Source organism: Ictidomys tridecemlineatus, chromosome 2 (genome assembly GCF_052094955.1).
Source record: "Ictidomys tridecemlineatus isolate mIctTri1 chromosome 2, mIctTri1.hap1, whole genome shotgun sequence".
Classification (NCBI taxonomy): domain Eukaryota; kingdom Metazoa; phylum Chordata; class Mammalia; order Rodentia; family Sciuridae; genus Ictidomys; species Ictidomys tridecemlineatus.
In genome coordinates this window covers 208,043,773-208,064,621 of record NC_135478.1, presented here as the reverse complement: position 1 = coordinate 208,064,621, position 20,849 = coordinate 208,043,773, and the positions used below count along the sequence as shown (strand labels likewise).

General features: G+C 33.5%; 1 protein-coding gene across 2 annotated transcripts in view; it reads left to right on the top strand.

The window, feature by feature from the left end:
* Positions 1-20,849, top strand: part of Copg2 (coat protein complex I subunit gamma 2) — a 134,617-nt gene that overhangs the window by 58,272 nt on the left and 55,496 nt on the right. For both annotated transcript variants that reach the window (XM_005331098.4, XM_078040541.1), the window contains 5 exons: positions 10,418-10,551; positions 11,445-11,512; positions 12,541-12,729; positions 19,328-19,423; positions 19,916-20,159. In XM_005331098.4, coding sequence (XP_005331155.1) covers positions 10,418-10,551; positions 11,445-11,512; positions 12,541-12,729; positions 19,328-19,423; positions 19,916-20,159 — 731 coding nt within the window. The remainder of the gene's footprint in view (positions 1-10,417; positions 10,552-11,444; positions 11,513-12,540; positions 12,730-19,327; positions 19,424-19,915; positions 20,160-20,849) is intronic.

The window sequence follows — 20,849 nt, the reverse complement described above, 5'->3', positions numbered from 1 at the left end:
TTGTATCTGGAGACCCCTCTCTGTTTCTGGATCATCATGTGAGCAGTTCCCTTTGCCCCACTCTTTTGCCATGATGTTCAGCCTCACCTCAAGCCGGGAGAAATGTGAACTAAGATCTCCGAAACCGTGAGCTCTCAAATAATCTTTTCCTCCTCTAAAGTTGTTCTGGTAGGGTCTTTAAGTCATAGTAGTGAAAAAGCTGACTAAAACAGGTACATACCTAGAAGTAGAATTGCTGGATCCCAATGTAACTCTGTACTTAAACTTTCCGAAGAACTCATCATTATTTTTTTATTATACCCACCCACATAGGCTTTTTTTTTTTTTAAGAGAGAGAGAGAGAATTTTAATATTTATTTTTTAGTTTTCGGCGGACACAACATCTTTCTTTGTTTGTGGTGCTGAGGATTGAACCCGGGCCGCATGCATGCCAGGTGAGCGCGCTACCGCTTGAGCCACATCCCCAGCCCCCCACATAGGCTTGAATAGGTTGTGTGAATCAAATTGTGGTTTCAATTAGTATTTCCCTAAAGGTTGATGATGTTGAACATCTTTTCATGAGCTTATTGGTCATTTTTTACCTTTGGAGAAATTTTTTAAAATCTTTGCCCATTAATAATTCAGGGGTTTTGATCTTAGTATTATTGAATCATAACAGCTCTTTATATATTTTGGATGTAATACTTTTATTAGATATAGAGTTTGAAAGTATTTTCTCCCATTGCTTGGCTGTCTTTTCACTTTCTTGATAGTATTGTTTAATGTTAGGAAATTTTAACTTTTCATCAAGTCTTAATTTATCTTTTTTCTTTGTTTGTGCTTGCAGTGTTATACCTAAGAAACCATTGCCTATCCAAAGTCACAAAGATTTGTTTTCTTCTCAGAATTTTATAAATCCATTCTGAGAGGATTTTCTTTTTTTAATGTGGAGTAAGGTAGGGGTTCAACTTCACTTTTTTTTTTTTGCAGGTAGATAATCTAGTTGTCTTAGCACCTTTTGTGAAAGACTGTTTTCTATTGAATTATTTGGCATTCTTATCTAATCATTGTGGTTTGGATTTGTAATTCCCTAATGGCTAATGATTTTGACAACCTCTTTCTGTGTTTATTACTCATTTGAATATTCTTTCTATTGAAATACTTGTTTGAGTTTTGCCTAGTTAATTATTTGGTTGTTTGCTTTGATATCCAGGAGTTCTTTATGTATTCTAGATGTGAATCCTTTGTTGGATGTATGTATTATAGATAGATTTCCCTATATTTTAGCTTGTCCTGTTTTCTGGTGTCTTTTGATAAATAGAACTTCATAAATTTAAGAAAATCAGATTAAGCAATCTTTTACTACAGGGATTATATTTTTGTTGCCTTGCTCAAGAAATCCTTTCTTAGCCCAACTTCACAATATATTCTTTGTATTTATTTTCTTTAGGAATTATGGTTTTGATTTTCATGTGTTAAGTCTATAGTCTACCTGGAATTGTTTTTTGGATATGATATAAAATAACAGTTTAATTTCATTTATCCCCATATGAATGTCCAGTATTCTCTGGGCCACTTATTGAAATATTTGTCTATACCCACTGACATACAGTATCAGCTTTGTTATAAATCAGGTATCCTTACATGCATTGTTCTGTTTCAAGGCTCATGTTTTCAACTGCTATTTCTGTTCCTGAACCAACAATATACTACTGCCTTATTACAATAGTGTAGATATATGCTAGAGAAAATCTCCTTACTTACTCTTCTGTAAAAGTATTTTCCAGCTCTTGTTTTGCATACTTATTTCTGTGTAAGTCTGTATAATTTTATCAGGCATTGTTTAAACTTCCATTCAGGGAATTTGTTCCTTCTTGGGAAACTCCCACGAAAGCCATTAATAACAACCAAGGAGTTCTAACATGGGCATATTAACTTCTGGACTTTTCCTTCATTGGTACTTTAGGGCTATTTCCCACAGCAGTTAGTTATCAGGCATCCCAGTGAGTTACTATGCTGCCAAAATGTTTCTTTTTTCATTCTCATTTTTTTTTCTTTTCTTCTGTACTGAGGATTAGTCCTCGGGATGTTCTACTACAGGGTACATCCCCAGCCTTTTTTTTTGAAATGAGGTCTCACCAAATTGACAAGGCTGGCTTTGAACTCACAATTCTTTTGCCTTTGTCTCCTCAGTAGCAGGGATTATAGGCATGTGCTATTGCTCCCAACCAAAATGAATCTTTCACCTCTGATTCTTTAATTCACTTTCAGAAAATGACAGTAGAAACCCAACCTGATTCCCAGTTTTCTGTGACAGTTTCTGTGCTACTAAACACAATTGGCCAAGCAGAATTCATATAGAGCCTATTGGACTATCATTGCATTGGATGGAAACTCCATCTGGAGTAATGCCAGATGCTCTGGTTCCTCTGTTGCCTGTTCATTCTAGGTCACTTTACAGAAGCCTAGCAGGGCAGTTTTCATACCCTGACAGGAATTAAGACTCTTGTGTTTTGAGACTTTTAAACTGCATTAAATATAGAAGTTTCAGTTATTGTGATCAGAGGTGAGATGCAGAAGCAACAAAATGTGGCAGAACTTTGGCTTCAGTTCTGTTTTAACAGCCTAATATAAATTTTGAGGCACAGTAGCCCCTCCTGGCATACTCAGGGGCTAGAATTTTTTAATTTGTGCATTATAATTATACAGAGCAGTATTTGTCATATATTTGTACATGCATATAACATAGTTTGGTCAATTTCATTCCCTAGTACTTAGCTTTTCCATCCAATCCTCCTTCTCCTGGTCCCCTCTCTCTAGTTTATTGGTCTCCCTTCTGTTTTCATAAGCTCTTGTCCTTTTTCTCTCAAGCTTCCACATATAAAGGAAAACATATAACCCTGAACTTTATGAGTCTGGCTTATTTCTCATAACATAATGCTGTCACGCTCCATCCATTTCCTGCAAATGACATAATTTTATTTTTCTTTATGGCTGAATAAAGCTCCATTATGTATACATACCACATTTTCTTTATCCATTCATCTGTTGATGAATACTGAGGCTGGGTTCATAGCTTACCTGTTGTGAATTGTGCAGCTGTAAACATGGGTACGCATGTATTGTTATATTGTGCTAATTCTTTTGGATAAATACCAAGGAGTGGTATAGCTCTGTCATATGGTAGTTTCAGTCTGGTCTTTTGAGGAATCTTCTGATGGCGGTTAATAGGAAGCAAACTCCTTTAATGATGTAAGAGGCAGCAGATCACTTGGATAAAATGACTCTGTCACATGTTAAACTCACTTGTTAATACTCATAATTCCTTTGTAAGTTATTTTGGATTTTCTGTGTATGGTCATCCATTGCTTAATGATGGGCCTACATTCGGAGAAGTGTGTAGTTGGGTAACTCTTGTTGCATGAACAACAGTGTATTTATCTAAACTTAGATGTCTGTGACACCACTAGATATAGTCTCATGGATCTACATATGCATTGTATATGCAGTCTGTCATATACGTGGTCTATTGCTCATGAACAACTAAAATGTTGTTTTGGCACACATATATGTTTTTATAAATGGTATTTAAAAAGTGACATTTTGATTTTTCTCCCATAATTTTCTCCCCCTTTCTCTCTCTTCCCTTGTTAAAAATTTTTATTTATTTTTCAGTACTGAGAATTGGACCCAGGGGTTCTTAACCCACTGAGTTATATCCCCAGTCCTTTTTTTTAAATTTTAAATTTTGAGACAGGGTCTTGCTAAGTTGCCGAGGCTGGTTGAACTTTCCATCCTCTGTCTCAGCCTCCAGAGTTGCTGGCATGTGCTACTGAGCCTGCTTTCCCCCCATCTCTCACTGAATTGGCTAGAACCTACGGCATAAAATAATAGTGGCATCTACATTTCTACTCTCAAAAATAATAATTTCAGTGTTTTAGCACTAAATATAATGTTGCTGTATGTGTGTATTTTATTAAAATATTCTTCATTAAAGTAAGGAAGTACTTATTTTTCCTAGTTTGTGGAATTTTTATGACTAATAGAATTTTAATTTTGTCAAAATGTTTTTCCTGAAATTATGAAGATCAAATGATTTTTCTGTTTAATCTGTTAATGTAGTTTAACCTTAATCTGTTCATATAATTTTCTAATCTGTTGGTACTCTGAGTAATTTAAATCTCAGTATTCATAAAAATACATTGTAGGTGGAGTAAAAGCCTAAATAAACAACCCCAAAATTTTACCAATTAAAGTTAAACATAAGAAAAATACTTTACCACCTTTTGGTAGTCAAAAATATTGAAAAATAAAGATAAGATTTACCACAACAAAAAGTTAAATTCTTTTTTGATGAAAAAGATCTCATAGAGTTAGACAAAATGGACTAGAAGCAAATATTTGCTACACATGTATCTGATATTCATGGAAGAAATTATCCAAGTATATAAAGAATTCCTACATATCACGAGAAAAAATAACCAAATAGGAAAATTGTACAAAGATTATTAACAGGCACCTTTAGATGAGGAAACACATTTGCAATAAATTTATTTAAAAAGCACCACCTTACTATCAGAGAAATGCAAATTAAAACAAGATTTGGTTTTTTACCCATCAAATTGGCAAAATGTAAAATGTTTTTTTGAATCAAATATTGGCTAAAATGTGGATATTCACATACTACCTTGCTGAGAGAATAAATTGGTACAAGTACTTTGTAAAGTAATTTGGCTGTGTCTTTGAGTACATATATTGCCTGTGATCCAGCAGTTTTTCTTTAAGAATCCACTACAGTGGAACACTTATACACATACATAAGTAGACAAATAAAAAAAATCATTTCTGATATTATTTATAATGTAAGAATATCAAGAGACTCTTTAATATCTATTCAATAAAATATTGAATAAAAAGTCTAGATATAGGATATTAATAAACATTTAATGAGAAATCAATTACATTGTAATGGAATTTCTATCTTTTAAAAATATTGGAAAAAACAGGATAAAGTAAATGTGCAGCTGAACACCCATTTCTATAAAGGAAAGAAACACTAAATATTGTTTCTGTGTGTGTGTGTGTAAAATTCTCATGCCAATACTACTCTATGATGATTTATTTAAGTAAGATTATATAGTTTTTATGTAAAATTATATAGTATTTATATATTACTATATAATTTATAAAAATTTTGAAGCTGGGAAATAAAAGTTTTTCAAAATCATTTTGAATACTCTAGGTTCTTTGCATATTCATGTAAATTTTAGGAATAGCTTTGAATTTCTACAAGAAAAAGCCTACTTGCATTTTGATAAGAATTGCACTGAAAAAAACAGCAGATGTATTTTTAATAAATGAATGTGAGACAGTGGCCATCTTGATAATAAAGAAGTTTCTAGTCTATGATTAGTTCTTCATTTCGAATTCTCAGAAGGATTTTGCATTGTGCAGCATGTCTTATGGGTTTTTTTAATATTTATTTTTTAGTTGTAATTGGACACATATCTTTATTTTATTTATTTTTATGTGGTGCTGAGGATCAAAACCAAGGCCTTGCACATGCAAGGTGAGCACTATACCGCTGAGCCACAATCCCAGCCCCATCTTATGGGTTTTACAAAATTTTTATTAATTATTGATGGACTTTTATTTACTTTTGTTTATATATGGTGCTGAGAATTGAACCCAGTGCCTCACACATGCTAGACAAGTGCTCTGCCACTGAGCCACAACCACAACCCTACAGTTGATTTTTATTTGTTGATCTTGTATACTGTAACTTTGCTATGATCCTTTATTAGTTCTGGGTATGTGTGCATGTTTCTTTGTATTCCTGGGGATTTTCTGTGCACAGGATCATGCCATCTGTGAACAAAGACAGTTTTACTTCTTTTTTTTTCCCCCCAAACTAGATGTCTTTAATTTCTTTTTGAGCTGCATTGCACTGGCTCAGGCCTTTAATACAGCGCTAAGTAGAAGTGATGAAAGCAGATACTCTTTTCTGGTCCCCAATCTTAGGAATGCATTAAGCATGATGTAAGTGTGGATTTTCTGAAGATGTGCTTTATTCAGTTGAGGATATACCTTTTATTTCTAGTTTATGGGATTAAAAAAAATAATGAATGGGTGTTAGAATTTGTTAGTTGCTGTTTCTGAATATATGAAGATGATTATTTTTTTTATCCTTTAAATTACTGTACTATATTACATTGTTTTTCTAGCGTTAAACCAACTTTGTATTCCTCTGATTAATACACTTACCTATGGTGTATAATTTTTATGTATGTTACTGGATTCCATTTGCTGATATTTTGTTAAAAATGTTTTTGTCTGTTGAAAGGAATATTATTCTGTAATTGTTTTTCTTGTGAATTTTTGTCATACTGACATCATATAGTTAGTTGAGTTGTATGAATTCCCTTCTCATTTCTGTTTTGAAGGAGTCTGTGAAGGGTTGGTATTATTATTTAAATATTTGATAGAACTAACCAGTGAAGCCATCTATATCTGTATTTTTCTTTAAGAGGTGGGTTTTGTGTGTGTGTTGTACTGGGGATTGAATCCAGGGGCATTCTACCACTAGCTATACTTCCAGCCCACCCTTTTTTCTTTCTTTAAAAAACAAACAAAACAAAAACGTGTAAGTTGCCTGAGCTGGTCTTAAACTTGTAATTCTCATGCTTTAGCCTCCCAAGTCACTGGAGTTAGAGGGGTATGCCATGCCAACTTGCCTGACTAAGGGGTGATTGGGGGAGGGGTATGGTACTAGGGTTTAAATCCAGGGGTGCTTAACAATATCCCCAGCCCTTGTTTTGTTTTGTTTTTCTTTTAATTTAGAGACAGAGTCTCACTAAGTTGCTTAGGGCCTTGCTAAGTTGCTGAGACTGGCTTTGAACTTGTGATCCTCCTGCCTCAGCCTCCCAAGCTGTTGGGAAGGCAGATGTGCACCACCATACCAGCTAAGGGATGATTTTTTAATAATTGACTCCGTAGAAGTTAATTTAGACTATTTCTTCTTGAGTCAGTTTTGGTGGTTTGGTATTTCTGGGGATTTGTCTCTTTCATCTAAGTTACTTAATTTTTTGACATATAGTTGTTTATAATATTTTCTCGTGATTCTTTTAATTTCTTTTGGATCAGTAGTGATAGTCCTCTTTCATTCCTATTTGTGTCTTTTATTCTTTTTTTCTTGGTTAATCTAGATGAAGCTGTGTTGATCTGAAAAGATAAACAAAATAGAATTTTAAAAAAATATTGAGAAAAAAAGAGACATTTCACAATGATAAAGAGGTCAATATATCAGGAGGGTATAACACAAGGATAAACATACATACAGAACAACAGAACCTCAAAAATACATGAAATAAACTTGACAAAAAGAAGATAATAATTTAATAATAATAGTTGGAGTTGTCTATATCCATCCAGTAATTGACAGAAAAACTAGACAGAAAATTTATTAAAGATTCAGATGAACTGAGCAACACAACCAAATCAACCTGATCATATAAAACAGTCAGTCTGCTGGGCACAGTGGTGTATGCCTTGCCTGTAATCCCAGTGGCTCAGGGGGCTGAGGCAAAAGGAAAACTTTGCGTTTCTTTGATTTTTGTATAATTTCTGTCCTTATGTGTTGAGTCTTGTTTTGTGACTTGGCATCTAATCTATCCTTGGAAAAGGGTCCATATGCACTTGAAAAGGTGATGTGCTTTTATAGTCATTGCATTGACTGGATTTTTGTTTTGTTTTGTTTTGTTTTGTTTGTACTTGAGATTGAACCCAGAGATGCTTAACTACTGCATCACATCCCAGCTCGTCTCAAAAATATTTTTATTTATAGAGACAGGGTCTCTCTGAGTTGCTTAGGGCCTTGCTAAGTCACTGAGGCTGGCTTTGAACTCTTGATTCTCCTGCCTCAGCCTCCGGTGTCACTGGAATTATAGGCAAGTTGTACTGCCACCACGCCCAGCAGATTGATTGTTTTATATGATCAAGTTGAGTTAGTTATGTTGTTCGGGTCATCTGTATCCTTGATAAATTTTCTGTCTGGTTTTTCTGTCAATTACTTGAGGGGGATATAAACAACTCCAGCTATTATTATTAAATAATTATCTTCCTTTTTGTTTTTAAATATGTTTTTACTTATAGTTGGACATAATACCTTTATTTTATTTATTTATTTTTATGTAGTGCTGAGGATTGAACCTAGTGCCTCGCACGTGCTAGGCAAGAGCTCTACTGCTAAGCTACAACCCCAGTCCTGATTATCTTCTTTTTGTCAAGTTTATTTCATGTATTTTTGAGGTTGTTATTGTTGTATGTTTATCCTTATGTTACACCTTTCTGATATATTGACCTCTTTATCTTTGTGAAATGTCTCTTTTTGTCTCAATATTTTTTTAAATTCTATTTCATCTGGTATTAATATAGCTATTTCTGATCTCTTATGGTTATTTCCTGTCATATCTTTTTCCATTTCTTACTTTCATTCTACTTGGGACTTTAAATCTAAAGTATATGTATTTACACAGGAGGAATGCTTTTTTAAATTGTCTGATAATCTCTATCTTTTGGATGTTTTAGACCATTCATAGTAATATAATTATTGATATCATTGGATTTACCCTTGCCATTTTGGTGTTTGTTCTCTGTAAATTTCTTGTTCTTTTTATTGTTGTTCCTCGAATCCTCTTTAATTACTTTTTAAGTGTATAATTTCATTTCAATTCCTGTCAGTATTGTAACTTTTTAGCTTTAATTATTGTTTTTTAATAACTTATTATTAATTATTTTTTATGTGGTGCTAGGATTGAACCCAGTGCCTCATGCATGCTAGGCGAGCACTCTACCACTGAGCCACCACCCCAGCCCAGTTTTAATTATTGTTGTAGGGATAATAATAGGTATTTTAATTTATCACAGTTTACTTCAGATGGATACTAATATAATTCTAGTAAAATATGGAATCTTTGTTCCAATGTAGTTCCATTCCCTTCTCCCTCTTTCTTATTTGCTGTTATCACTTATGATGCTTGTATATGTTATAAATCCACAATAGTGTGTTATAATTATTGGTTTGTACAATTTTAGGTCCTTTAAAATAGTTGAAAAATAAGAAAACTTCTGAATTTTGTGTCCCACATTCCTAGTGCTCTTCATGTCACTAAAATCAGTCTTTTAGTCTAAAGCATTCTTCTTTTAGTATTTTTTGTAAAGCAGTGAATTATCTTAGTCTTTGAATCAGTGTTGGGAAGTTTTTGTTGATTCTTTGAATATTCTTTTGCTTCTTGTCTCTCTCTTCCTAAGATTCCTATTATGCAGAGTTGGTACCCTTGTTTATATTACACAGGTCTTTAAATCTCTGTCATTTTCCTTCGTCTTTTCTTCTTTATTTCCCTCACTGGTTAACTCAGATGACCTATTATCAAGCTTGCTGGTTCTTTCATCTGCCAGCACAAGTCTGCTATTGAACCTCCCTAGTTAATGTTTTTGTTCCAGTCATTGTACTTTCTAAATCTATAATTTTAATTTCTTTCTTTAAAGAAATAAATCATTTGTGGCTGGGGTTATGGCTTAGTGATAGAGTGCTCGCCTAGCATGTGTGAGGAGGTTTTATCCTCAGCACTACATAAAAATAAATAAAATAAAGATATTGTGTCCAACTACAACTAAAAGAAAAAAAAGAAATCACTTGTATCTTTTTGATGATAGTCTCTCTGTGGAGCGGTATCATTATTATATTTCCCATTAACTCTTAGACTGGTTTCCTTTAGTTTCTTGAATATATTTGAACTAACTGACTTAAAGTTTTACCTAGTAAGTCCAACAGTTGGGCTTCCTTAGGAATAATTTCTATGGATGGCTTTTTTCCCCAACATATGCACCATACTTTACTATTTCTTTGTATGGCTCAGAATTATTTTTTTCCTCAAAAAACAAACTCTGATTTTCATCCTTCGTAGTATTAATGTGGCATATAACATGAATTGATTTTCTGTTGTTAAACCAACTTTGCTAAGCTTCTGGTTTTCATAGCTTTTGTGGTTCTGAGGCTACTGGTTTCCAGGGCTGCAATGAAACTGGGAAGATGAGAATAGAAATTGGAAGTAGGGTAAGTTAAAACACTAGAAAGCTTGTCATTCTAATCAAGACTCAGCTGCTTTTTTCTTTCTTTTAATTAATGCTTAAAGGATTATTGCAAGTATTTGGATGCTAGAGTTTTGAAAATGCTGGTTTAGATAAATTTTTTGGTCATTGTTTTTTGGAGAAGTGAATTTTCAGACGTCCTTCATCATTCCAAAAGTGTATCTCAATCTATCTGTGCTTTTAGCCACTATGCTTATTGTTTCTCTATTTGATATCTAAATAATGACACCTCTGTCTCTCTCTTCTAAATATGTGTGTATATATATATATATATTTTTTTTATTGGCAGCCATGACAGTCCACTTTTTGATTTCATTGAGAGTTGCTTGCGAAATAAACATGAAATGGTTATTTATGAAGCTGCTTCTGCTATCATCCATCTTCCTAACTGTACTGCAAGAGAGTTGGCACCTGCTGTCTCAGGTTAGTTGTGTATTTGATAACTGTTTTTATGGTCTTAAGATTTTAAGTTTGATATCTACAGAATAGGTGTTAAGAATGATTTTTTTAAAAATATCTTTTAGTTGTAAATGGACACATTACCTTTATTTTATTTATTTATTTTTATGTGGTGCTGAGGATCGAACCCAGTGCCTCACAAGTGCTAGGCGAGCAGTCTATCACTGAGCCACAACCCATCCCAAGAATGATTTTTGAACCTTAACTATATATAGATGTAGCTTTTTAATTTTGATAACTTGTGTGTAATTTATTTGAGTTGTTCTTTATTACTTTTAAATTTGTTTCCTCATATAAAACTTTTTTACTTAGAAGACAAATAACTTTAATGTCTTCAAGTTTTCTTTAATGTTTGGAAAGTCCATTTGCTCCCATAATATGTGTGTGTGCACGCACACGCGCATGTATGTGCATGTATTGCTGTGGATTGAACCGAGGTCTTTGAGCATGCTAAACAAGTGCTTTGTCCCTGAGCTACATCCCAGTCTGTAATTATCCATTTTTCTGTCATTTAAATTCAGATATTAATGAGTACAATAATTCTTAGAAGCAAACTTTATTTTATAGTAAGGTTTAATAGCTTTTCCTATTTCTGATATAATACATTTTTTCAAATGTATATTTTTAGTTGGAAATGGACAGAATACCTTTGTTTTTATGTGGTGCTGACAATTGAACTCAGTGCCACACGTGCACCAGGCAAGCGCTCTACCACAGCCCCAGCTCCATTTTTTTCATGTGAATTTTTCATGCTGTGATCTAATTTTCTTATTCATTTTTTGAATGATTCATTACGTATTTTCATCTAAACTATACAATGAAATGAACAATGTAGGGATTTTGTTTGTTTGTTTTAGTTCTTCAACTTTTCTGCAGCTCACCTAAGCCAGCCTTGAGATACGCAGCTGTAAGGACCCTTAACAAGGTAGGTTTCCTTTTGCTAACTATGGACTTACATCACTGATTGAGAAACATTAAATGTGATCATTTGGCTTTCTTTTCAAGGTTAGTATATATAATTTATGGTCTTCATTTCTACAACACCTCATTTGGATTTGTAGCCCTAGGTATGGCCATTTACACTATCATTCAGCAGAATATTATAATTCATTTCTCACTTTTATGCACTTTAAGTTCAAGAACTACACTGTTGAGTATGGTAACTATTTACCACAGTGACTATTTAAATTTAAATTGCTGCAACATAAGGCACACTAATATTTCTGCACAAGACTTATGATGATCCTTGTTAAATAGGACAAATGAAGATTTAGTTTTTCATTAATTTGGGTAATGTTTTGCTGTTAAATGAATTTTAATGATAGTGCTTTGCAGAGCATTTTCACATTTTCAGAGTTGTGAATCAGGGACTCTGTACCAATCTGAGACAGAGAGGTGGAACAACATCAACAAAAGCAAGGAAATGGGAGAATGACCGACATATTTTAGTGACCATGGGAAATGCAGTTTGGCTAGAATTTGCTTGTTTAATTACAGAATTGTTTTCTAAGTGATGATATATTAATATCAGTTGAGCATTGTTTACTATGGTGGATATTGTTCTCAGATCTAACATCTAGAAGAGTAGATAGATATAGACACATGTACTATAAAGAAATGCAGGTCAACTATAATAAAAGACTGTGATATTGTTTTGTTATAGGGCAATAAGAGAGTATTGTGCTATACTGTAGCAATTAATCATTTAACAAATCATATACTATACCTTATTAATTAAAAATAACCCTTAAACAATTACTTTTTTATTTAATGATGATTAGTGAACCCAGGGCTTTGCATACACTAAGCAAACACTCTACCACTGAGCTACCAGAACAATTACTTTTATCCTTTATTGTCCCCTTTAACTACTGCTTATTTTCATTAAAATTTAAGTTTTAGCCTTTATCAATGTCAGTATGCTTACTAATTTATTTCCTGCCCTTCCACAAGGTGGCAATGAAGCACCCCTCTGCTGTTACTGCCTGCAATCTGGATTTAGAAAACTTGATCACAGACTCAAACAGAAGCATTGCTACCCTAGCCATTACTACACTGCTCAAAACAGGAAGTGAGAGCAGTGTGGACAGGCTCATGAAGCAGATATCTTCTTTTGTGTCTGAAATTTCAGATGAGTTCAAGGTAAAAGTTCAAACATGAACATGTTTTCTCCCAATCTGTGACTTATCTGTTTCTTTTCTTAACAAAGTCTTTTGAGGAGTAGAAGTTTTAATTTTTAAAAAGTCCAATTTATCAATTTGTTTCTTTCACAGTCATTAAGCATACAATCTAAATAACCTTTATCAATCTCCAAGTCATAAAGATAATCTCTGCTGTTTTATTCTGAATGTTTTATGGTTTTAGCTTTTATATTTTGGTCTATGACCCAACTTGAATTAATTTTTGTATGATAATTTCAGTGTTTCTCTCTACTGATGTACAGTTATTCCAACATAATTTATCTGAAATACTTCTTCATTGGAGTGCTTTGGCATCTTTATTTGAAAAGCAAATAACCAATTAATTGTTTACTGGTAGTATATAAAAGCTTTTTTTATTACTTTTCCATATTCCATATCCTTTTACCTTGTTAAGTTCCCTTATTGGTTATAATTATTATTATATACATTCCTTGGGAACATGTACACAATCATCTCATCTCTGAATAGAGACAGTTTCACTTTATTTCCAATCAAAATATCTTTCTTTTCTTTTTTCTTGCCTTATTAAAATAGCTAGTATTTCCAGTACAGTGTTGAATAGAACTAAAGAGAGTATATTAGAGATAATTTAAAAAAAACAATAAAATTTCAGTTAAGAGAATGAAAGTAGAAAGATTTTATTGTTTTATTCTTACTTCAGCCATTTCATATAATTGACCCTATTACTCTCTGCACTAAGTATACTTCTAAAATTTTAAACAAATAAGCTAAGCCTATATATTCTAGTGGGCATTTTGAATCTTTGGAGAACCTTAGGAGGTGATGACAGTCATTTTTGCAGCATTTTATAAAATAAATTGGGATTGTGAAGGAAGTAAGTTTGGTAATGGATGTTTTAGAATAGGAATTGACAAACTTTTCTGTAAAGGATCATAAAATAAATATTTTAGGCTTTCCCTCCATTATCTGTTGCATAGTCTTCCTTTTTTTTCTTTCTTTCTTTACAACTCTTTAAAAATTTAAAAATCAACTTAGCTGTAAAAAATGGGATGCAGAGAAAATAGAGCCATAGTTTACTGGCTTCAGTTTTAGAAAATCAAAAGGCTTATACACCAAAAAGTACATCAAAATATCATGTGTGAGGGTTTGGAACAATGGAAATCTCTGTATATTCCTGTATGCAACTACTTTTGAAAATAATCCAAAAACTGAAGATGATATTTTCTGAAAAAAAGAAAGAACCCATAATTCCACTTTGGAACCATGACGCCATTTCAGTCACATACATTAATTTTGCAAATATCATGTTGAGCAAGTTACAGAAGATTATATACAATACAATAGTATTCATATAAATATAAAACACCGATATGTTTGGAAACTGAAGTAAAGTGAGGAAATGGTTAAGGTAGTGAGGAGAGTATTTCTGGAAAGGAATCAGTGAAGTGTGATCAGAGGAGCTAGGGGGCATACAGGAATTTCAGATAATAGAAATCTTTTTAAAACACTGTATGGTGGGGCTAGGGTTGTGGCTCAAGTGGTAGAGTGCTCACCTAGCACGTGTGAGGCACTGGGTTCGATCAGCACCACATAAAAAATAAAATAAGGATATTGTAGCCACCTAAAACTAAAAAAAAAAAAAAAAAAAAAAGCTGTATGGTGCCAGGTGTGGTGCTGTACATCTGTAATCCCCCCGCCCCTGTGACTTGGGAGGCCGAGACAGGAGGATCACAAGTTCAAAGCCAGCCTCAGCAAGTTCTCAAGGTCCTAAGCAATTTGGCAAGACCCTGTCTCAAAACAAAAACATTTTAAAAAGGGGTGGGGATTGGTTCAATTGTTAAGCATCCTTGAGTCCAATCCCCAGTACCAAAAAAAAAAAAAAGTATGGTAAGTACATAGGCATTTGTTTTTATAAAGGTTTGTTAATATATATTTATAATATGTAGTATGAAATATGTCATAAGAAAAAGTTTCAAAAACCCATTTCAAATTTTCTAAGGCAAACTCCTCTACAATTGGCACTATCCCTTCCTGTGACACTAATTTGTCTAGTTTTTTAACCTTATAAAATAAATTTTATCAAGTTCTAAAAAATTAAGTGTTCTTATTTTCTTTAACTGTGTGGAATTTTATAATAAAGGAATTACTAAAAATGCCAAGACCAAAATCTGCATTTTCTAATTTCAAATGCATTCTCTACCCCCAGCCATTCTGATTCTTTTGCTGATTCTTACCTAACATTTTAGTGTTTATGTCCTTTTTATAGAGGGTCTGTTTAAGACTTTGGCCTTTGGATTTTTTGTTTGTTTGCTTTTAATTGTCTGCCTTTTCTGACATCTTTGATATCAGGTAATGATTGTGTTAAGATGAAAATATTATTAAAACAATATGAAGGGCTGGGGATGTGGCTCAAGCGTTAACACGCTCGCCTGGCATGCGTGCAGCCTGGGTTCGATCCTCAGCACCACATACAAACAAAAATGTTGTGTCTGCCGGGAACTAAAAAATAAATATTAAAAAAAAAAAACAACAATATGAAAGTTTATCAGTTGGACATTCTGACCGGGAAAAAGTAAATCCTAAACCCTACCTCATACCATACACAGAAATTAGTTCCAGGGTACATATCTAAATATACAAAGCATAAACAGTAAATGTTTTAGAAGAAAACTTAGAACATCTTCATGATTCTAGAGTGAAAAAAATATTTAAAAGTAAGACACAAAGGAAATTTTATAACCTAGACTTGGTTGAAGAATTTCCATTTTCCCCCATCAGGGCATACCGAGACTGTGGCTTTTGAAACACCTCTTTAAAAACTCTTTGTTTCTCCTGCTGGGAAGAATCACACTAGCAAAGCAAAAACAAACAAACAAACCCTACTTTTTCTTTTTCCAAAGAAAGGAAAATAAAATTTTCCATTTATCAAAACACACCATAAAGAATGGGAAAAAACAATCCAGAGATTAAGAAATATTTATAATAATATATATAATTAAGCTTTAAAAGGCTCAATTTGAGAATATATAAGGAACTCTTAGAAATCATAAAGAAAAAGATAATAAAAACATTTTAAACAGTGCAGCCAAGCATGGTGGCACACATCTGTAATCCCAGCTACTTGGGAATGTGAGATGGGAGGATTGCAAATTTAAGCCCAATCTGGGCAATTTAGTTAGACCCTGTCTCAAAATCAAAAATAAAAAGGCTGTAGATGTAGCTTATTGGTAAAGTGGCCCTTGATTCAATCTCTGGTGCTAGAAAAAACAAAGTGCAAAGTCTTTAACAGTCCTATATTAAATGATAGAGAGATGGCCATAAAATGAAAAAAAATTATCATCAAGAAAATGTATCTAAGACTATAATGAAGTTATAAGAAAGATGAAAATGAAAAGTCAGAAAATAACAAATGTTGATGAAGGTAAGAAAAACCAAAACTTTTATACACTGAGTGGGAATGTAAGTCACTACAGTTTGGAAAACTGGTAGTATTTACAAAAGCTGAATGAATGCATATCCCACATGACCCAGCAATTTCACTCCTAAGTATAATCTCAAGATAATTGAATACTGAAGATCCATTTTAAATGTTTGGACAAGGATTTAGGAGTTTTAGGGGCAGTCTGTTTTATTTATTTTATTTTTAAAAAATATTTATTTATTTTTTAGTTGTAGTTGCAAACAATACCTTTATATGTGTTGCTGAGGATCGAACCCAGGGCCTCACACATGCTAGGTGAGCGCTCTACCACTGAGCCACAACTCCAGCCCCAAGTCTGTTTTAAAATACAGAAGTTTTGTAGTCTGTATTAATATCTATTAGCACCCTCATTACAGTTTCTTATTTTCCTGGCTATTCTTGCATGTTTACTTTCCTTATGAACTTAATAGTATTAACTTTTCTAGCTTCTTAACAAATCTCATTGGCATTTTTATTGGGATCGCCTGAAATGTGTAAGTTAACATTAGGGAAAAAGAGACATCTTGATGATATTCAGATATCCTGACTAAAAACAAGAGATGTCTTTTAATTTGTTCACATTCTACTTTTGTACCTTTCAAGAATTTTCATGGGGCCAGAAATGTGGCTCAGTGGTAGAGCGCTTGCCTAGCATACATGAGACACTGGGTTCGATCCCTGGCACCACATAAAAATAAACAAATAAAATTAAGGTATTGTGTATATCTACAACTAAAAAAATTTTTAAAAAAGAATTTTCATATTGGATTTGAATATTTTCTAAGTGTTTGTTCCTGAATATTTTATTCTTTTCACTGCTGTTATAACTTTTTAATTATTTTTCATTAATGTGTGATAACTCTACAGTTATGGGGTACATTATCAAATTTCAACACACGAATATAGTATATACTGATAAAATCAGAGTAGTTGGCATTTTCCATCTCCTTATTATTCTTTAATATTTATTTATTTATTTATTTTAATAGAGAAAGAAGCCAGATGAAGAGTGGTTGGAAGTTAGAAGAGGGCTGCAGGTGGGAAATGGTCTTTTTTTTAGAGAGAGAGAGAGAGAGAGAAATTTTTTCTTATTTATTTATTTATTTTAGTTTTCGGCAGACACGACGTCTTTGTATGTGGTGCTGAGGATCGAACCCAGGCCGCACGCATGCCAGGCGAGCGCACTACCGCTTGAGCCACATCCCCAGCCCATCATTCTTTATTTTTGGAGTCTTTGAATTCCTCTCTTCTAGTTCTTTGTAAAATATATAATAGGTTATTGTAAACTATACTCACCCACTCTGCTTGGGAATATTAGAACTTATTCCTTCTATATAACTTTTGGTACCCATTATTTAGCCTCCCTCTATCACCTTTCCCCTTTTAATCCATTATATCTTCTAACTCTTCTAACTGGTTGTTATTCTTGTAGATAAATATTAATGTTTTCTATGGTAATATTATATTCTGCTCTCTTGCTGAATATTTTATTTACTTAGTTTCATCATTGATTCTGTAAGATATTCAAGTATTCTATCATGTCATCTGAAAATAGAATTTTGTCTTTTTCCAGTTTCTATTCCTCTAGTTGTTTTCTCTTATTAATTGCATTGATTATTATCTCCAGAGTAATGGCAAATAATAATGTAGGTAACGGCATCCTACATTGTTTCTGACCTTACTGGGAATTCCCCTGGGCATACCGTATTAAGAAATATGCTGGAATTAGGATTCAGATACATATAATTATGTTATGGAATTATCTAGCCATTCCTATTTTTTTGAGATCTTCTATTAGTGTCAGATTTTATTGAAGGCTTTAAAGCATTTTGGGTCTTAACATACACCTTTTCTGCTTAGACTCATTAATAAGATAATTTATATCAGTCTTCTAATGTCGAACCATTTTTGCATTCTTGGTATAAATCCCATTTCCTCATGGTTGTATTATTTTCTTAATGTAGTGTTGGAGTCTCTTAGTTAATATATTCCTTAGAATTTTTACATTAGTATCCACAAATTATTTCAGTCTATAATTTTTTTCTTTCCATGCATGTATACGAAATTTATTAGGATTAAGTATCTTTGCTTCATAAAAAATAATGGACATTTTCTGTTTTCTGAAACAGTGTGTTAGATATAGATTATGTGCTAGCTTGTTGTTGGGAGACAATACTCACATCCCCACCAGTCTCACTGTATTTCTACACACCTTATAAGTTATGTGCCAACTGCCCTATGTTTCTGCTCTCCTACCTGTGTTTTCTTTGTATAGCACAAGGTATCTTCCAGCCTTAAAAGATAAAATATCCTTCTAAAGAAGAAGAAGGTTTCCTTACAACTCTAGAAAAAACAGTGCTTCCTTCTGGAGCACAAAAGCAGCATATTTACTATCTAGTCTAGTAATGTTTTCCTTCAATCCAAAGTGTAGGCATACTTATTGCCAATTATAAAATCATCAAATTCCATGGGTAAGGATCCTTATGCTGTGACACAATGCACTGTGGACCCAGGTATTATCTGAGTTTCCTTGCATGTGCCTTATACAATTTGGGGCTGAAGCAGCCAGCTCCAAAATGCTGATACTCTTGCTATTGCTGTTGTTATACTATTTTTCATCTCTGATATAGGAGTCTTTTGCTACCATCACCTAAGAAATTATGAAGGTTAGCTCCAAAGAGAGTAAAATCTCACACCCTTCACAGTTCTTGACACTGTCTTTAAAGTTGTGATAACATTTCCTAAGAAACCTCTATGAAATAGTTCCTGGGCTTTCTTGGTTTCCTCTATGAGAAATCAGACTATTCAGGTTTTTTATCTTTTACTGCTCAATTTAAGAATTTTATGTGTTTGGGGGAGAAATATTGGATCCCTTGAATGAACTTCATTTTTCTATTATATCTTATTTCCTTTTGGGGTCTCTCTGCTTTCTTGAAAACCCATTATTGTCATTTTAGGTAACTATAGCACCTTCTTAGGTTGCATTAAATCACAGGGAAAATATGCCCAGTTAAAGTTGTGAAGATGCTTGTCTTGTGTGTGTGTTTTTTTTTTTTAACAGGTGATGGTCATTCTATGGTGTCATTCTATGGTTAATATTCTGTTTGTTTTTCTGCAGGTGGTAGTTGTACAGGCAATTAGTGCTCTCTGTCAGAAGTACCCTAGGAAGCACAGCGTCATGATGACTTTCCTCTCCAACATGCTCCGAGATGATGTAAGTAGACTGCTTTTAACCCAAAAAGTTGCTGTCTTAAATTCTCATGAATGCCATTAAATATCAGTATTTTATGCAAATTTCTTTATCATCATGGTATGCCTCTCAAGATTCTGGTTGCTACTTTATCATTACTAAATATGATATTGTTTCCTTTCTCACTTGGAGGAAAAAACACTTGGTTCATTTTTCTTTTTAAATAAAGGGAGAGTTATGCACAGTGCTGCACACCTATAATTCCCTCCTCTCAGTGTTGAGGAAGGAGGATTGCAAGTTTGAGGCCAGCTTGGGCAACTTAGCCCCTGTCTCAAAATAAAATGAAGGGCTGGGGATGTAGCTCAGTGGTAAAGTGTCCCTGAGTTCAATCCCCAGAACCGCCCCTCCCCCCCCAAAAAAGGAGGAAATTAAAATTTGAAGATTATAAGTCTTGGAGTATAAACATTTCTCCAGTACCTTTAGAATGAATGACAGTTTTATCTTGTCTTTTGCCAGGGAGGCTTTGAATACAAGCGGGCCATTGTGGACTGCATAATCAACATTGTGGAAGAGAACCCTGAGAGTAAAGAAGCAGGTCTAGCCCACCTTTGTGAATTCATTGAGGACTGTGAACATACTGTTCTGGCTACTAAGATTTTACACTTGTTGGGCAAAGAGGGCCCTAGAACACCTGTCCCCTCCAAGTACATCCGCTTCATTTTTAATAGGGTCGTCCTAGAGAATGAGGCTGTCAGAGCTGGTGAGTTATTGGAACACTGATGATTATATAACTGCTGGACTTTTGAAATACTGAACTCAGAGGGTGGTAATGAAATTGGAAAATGAAACTGCAAGATTTATTTGATGTTGGGATCTTGGAGCATACACTGGGCCTGTATATGTAGTTCTAGTTTCCATGCAGAGTTTTGCCTTAGATTGGCTTTCAGTAAGATAAGAATATTATCACAGGCTTCTCCATTTTTTTCAGAATTATAGCAATAAATATGAATGCATATAGAATTTATGTGTAAATATGTCTGTATTAACTAATATCTCATTAAAAATGTAAGCCCTCCTATAATCCTTTGTTTCTCATTTAACTACCTACTACACTTTTTTCTTCCCTCAGAGATAAATTGAAGTAGCCATTACTAGCTGCTTTTATGAACTGATTTTCTATTTTTTCTTCAGCTCTATGTAATTTAGCCCTTTCCCTTAAAAATCTTTGATAGCTGTTTTTTATTTAATTACCTAAAAACTGGTTGAAAAATCAGGTTAGACACTTTAAAGTTCTTATCTTTGTTCACCTCATTCAGATCAATATAACTAAACTCTTCATGAAGTTCTCCCTTGATTTCTTAATAGCCTGCATTTTTCTTACATTCCTTAGCCTTATTTATACAAATTCTCTTCCTAGATCTATTCCTTAACACAGTACTTATCCTTAGGG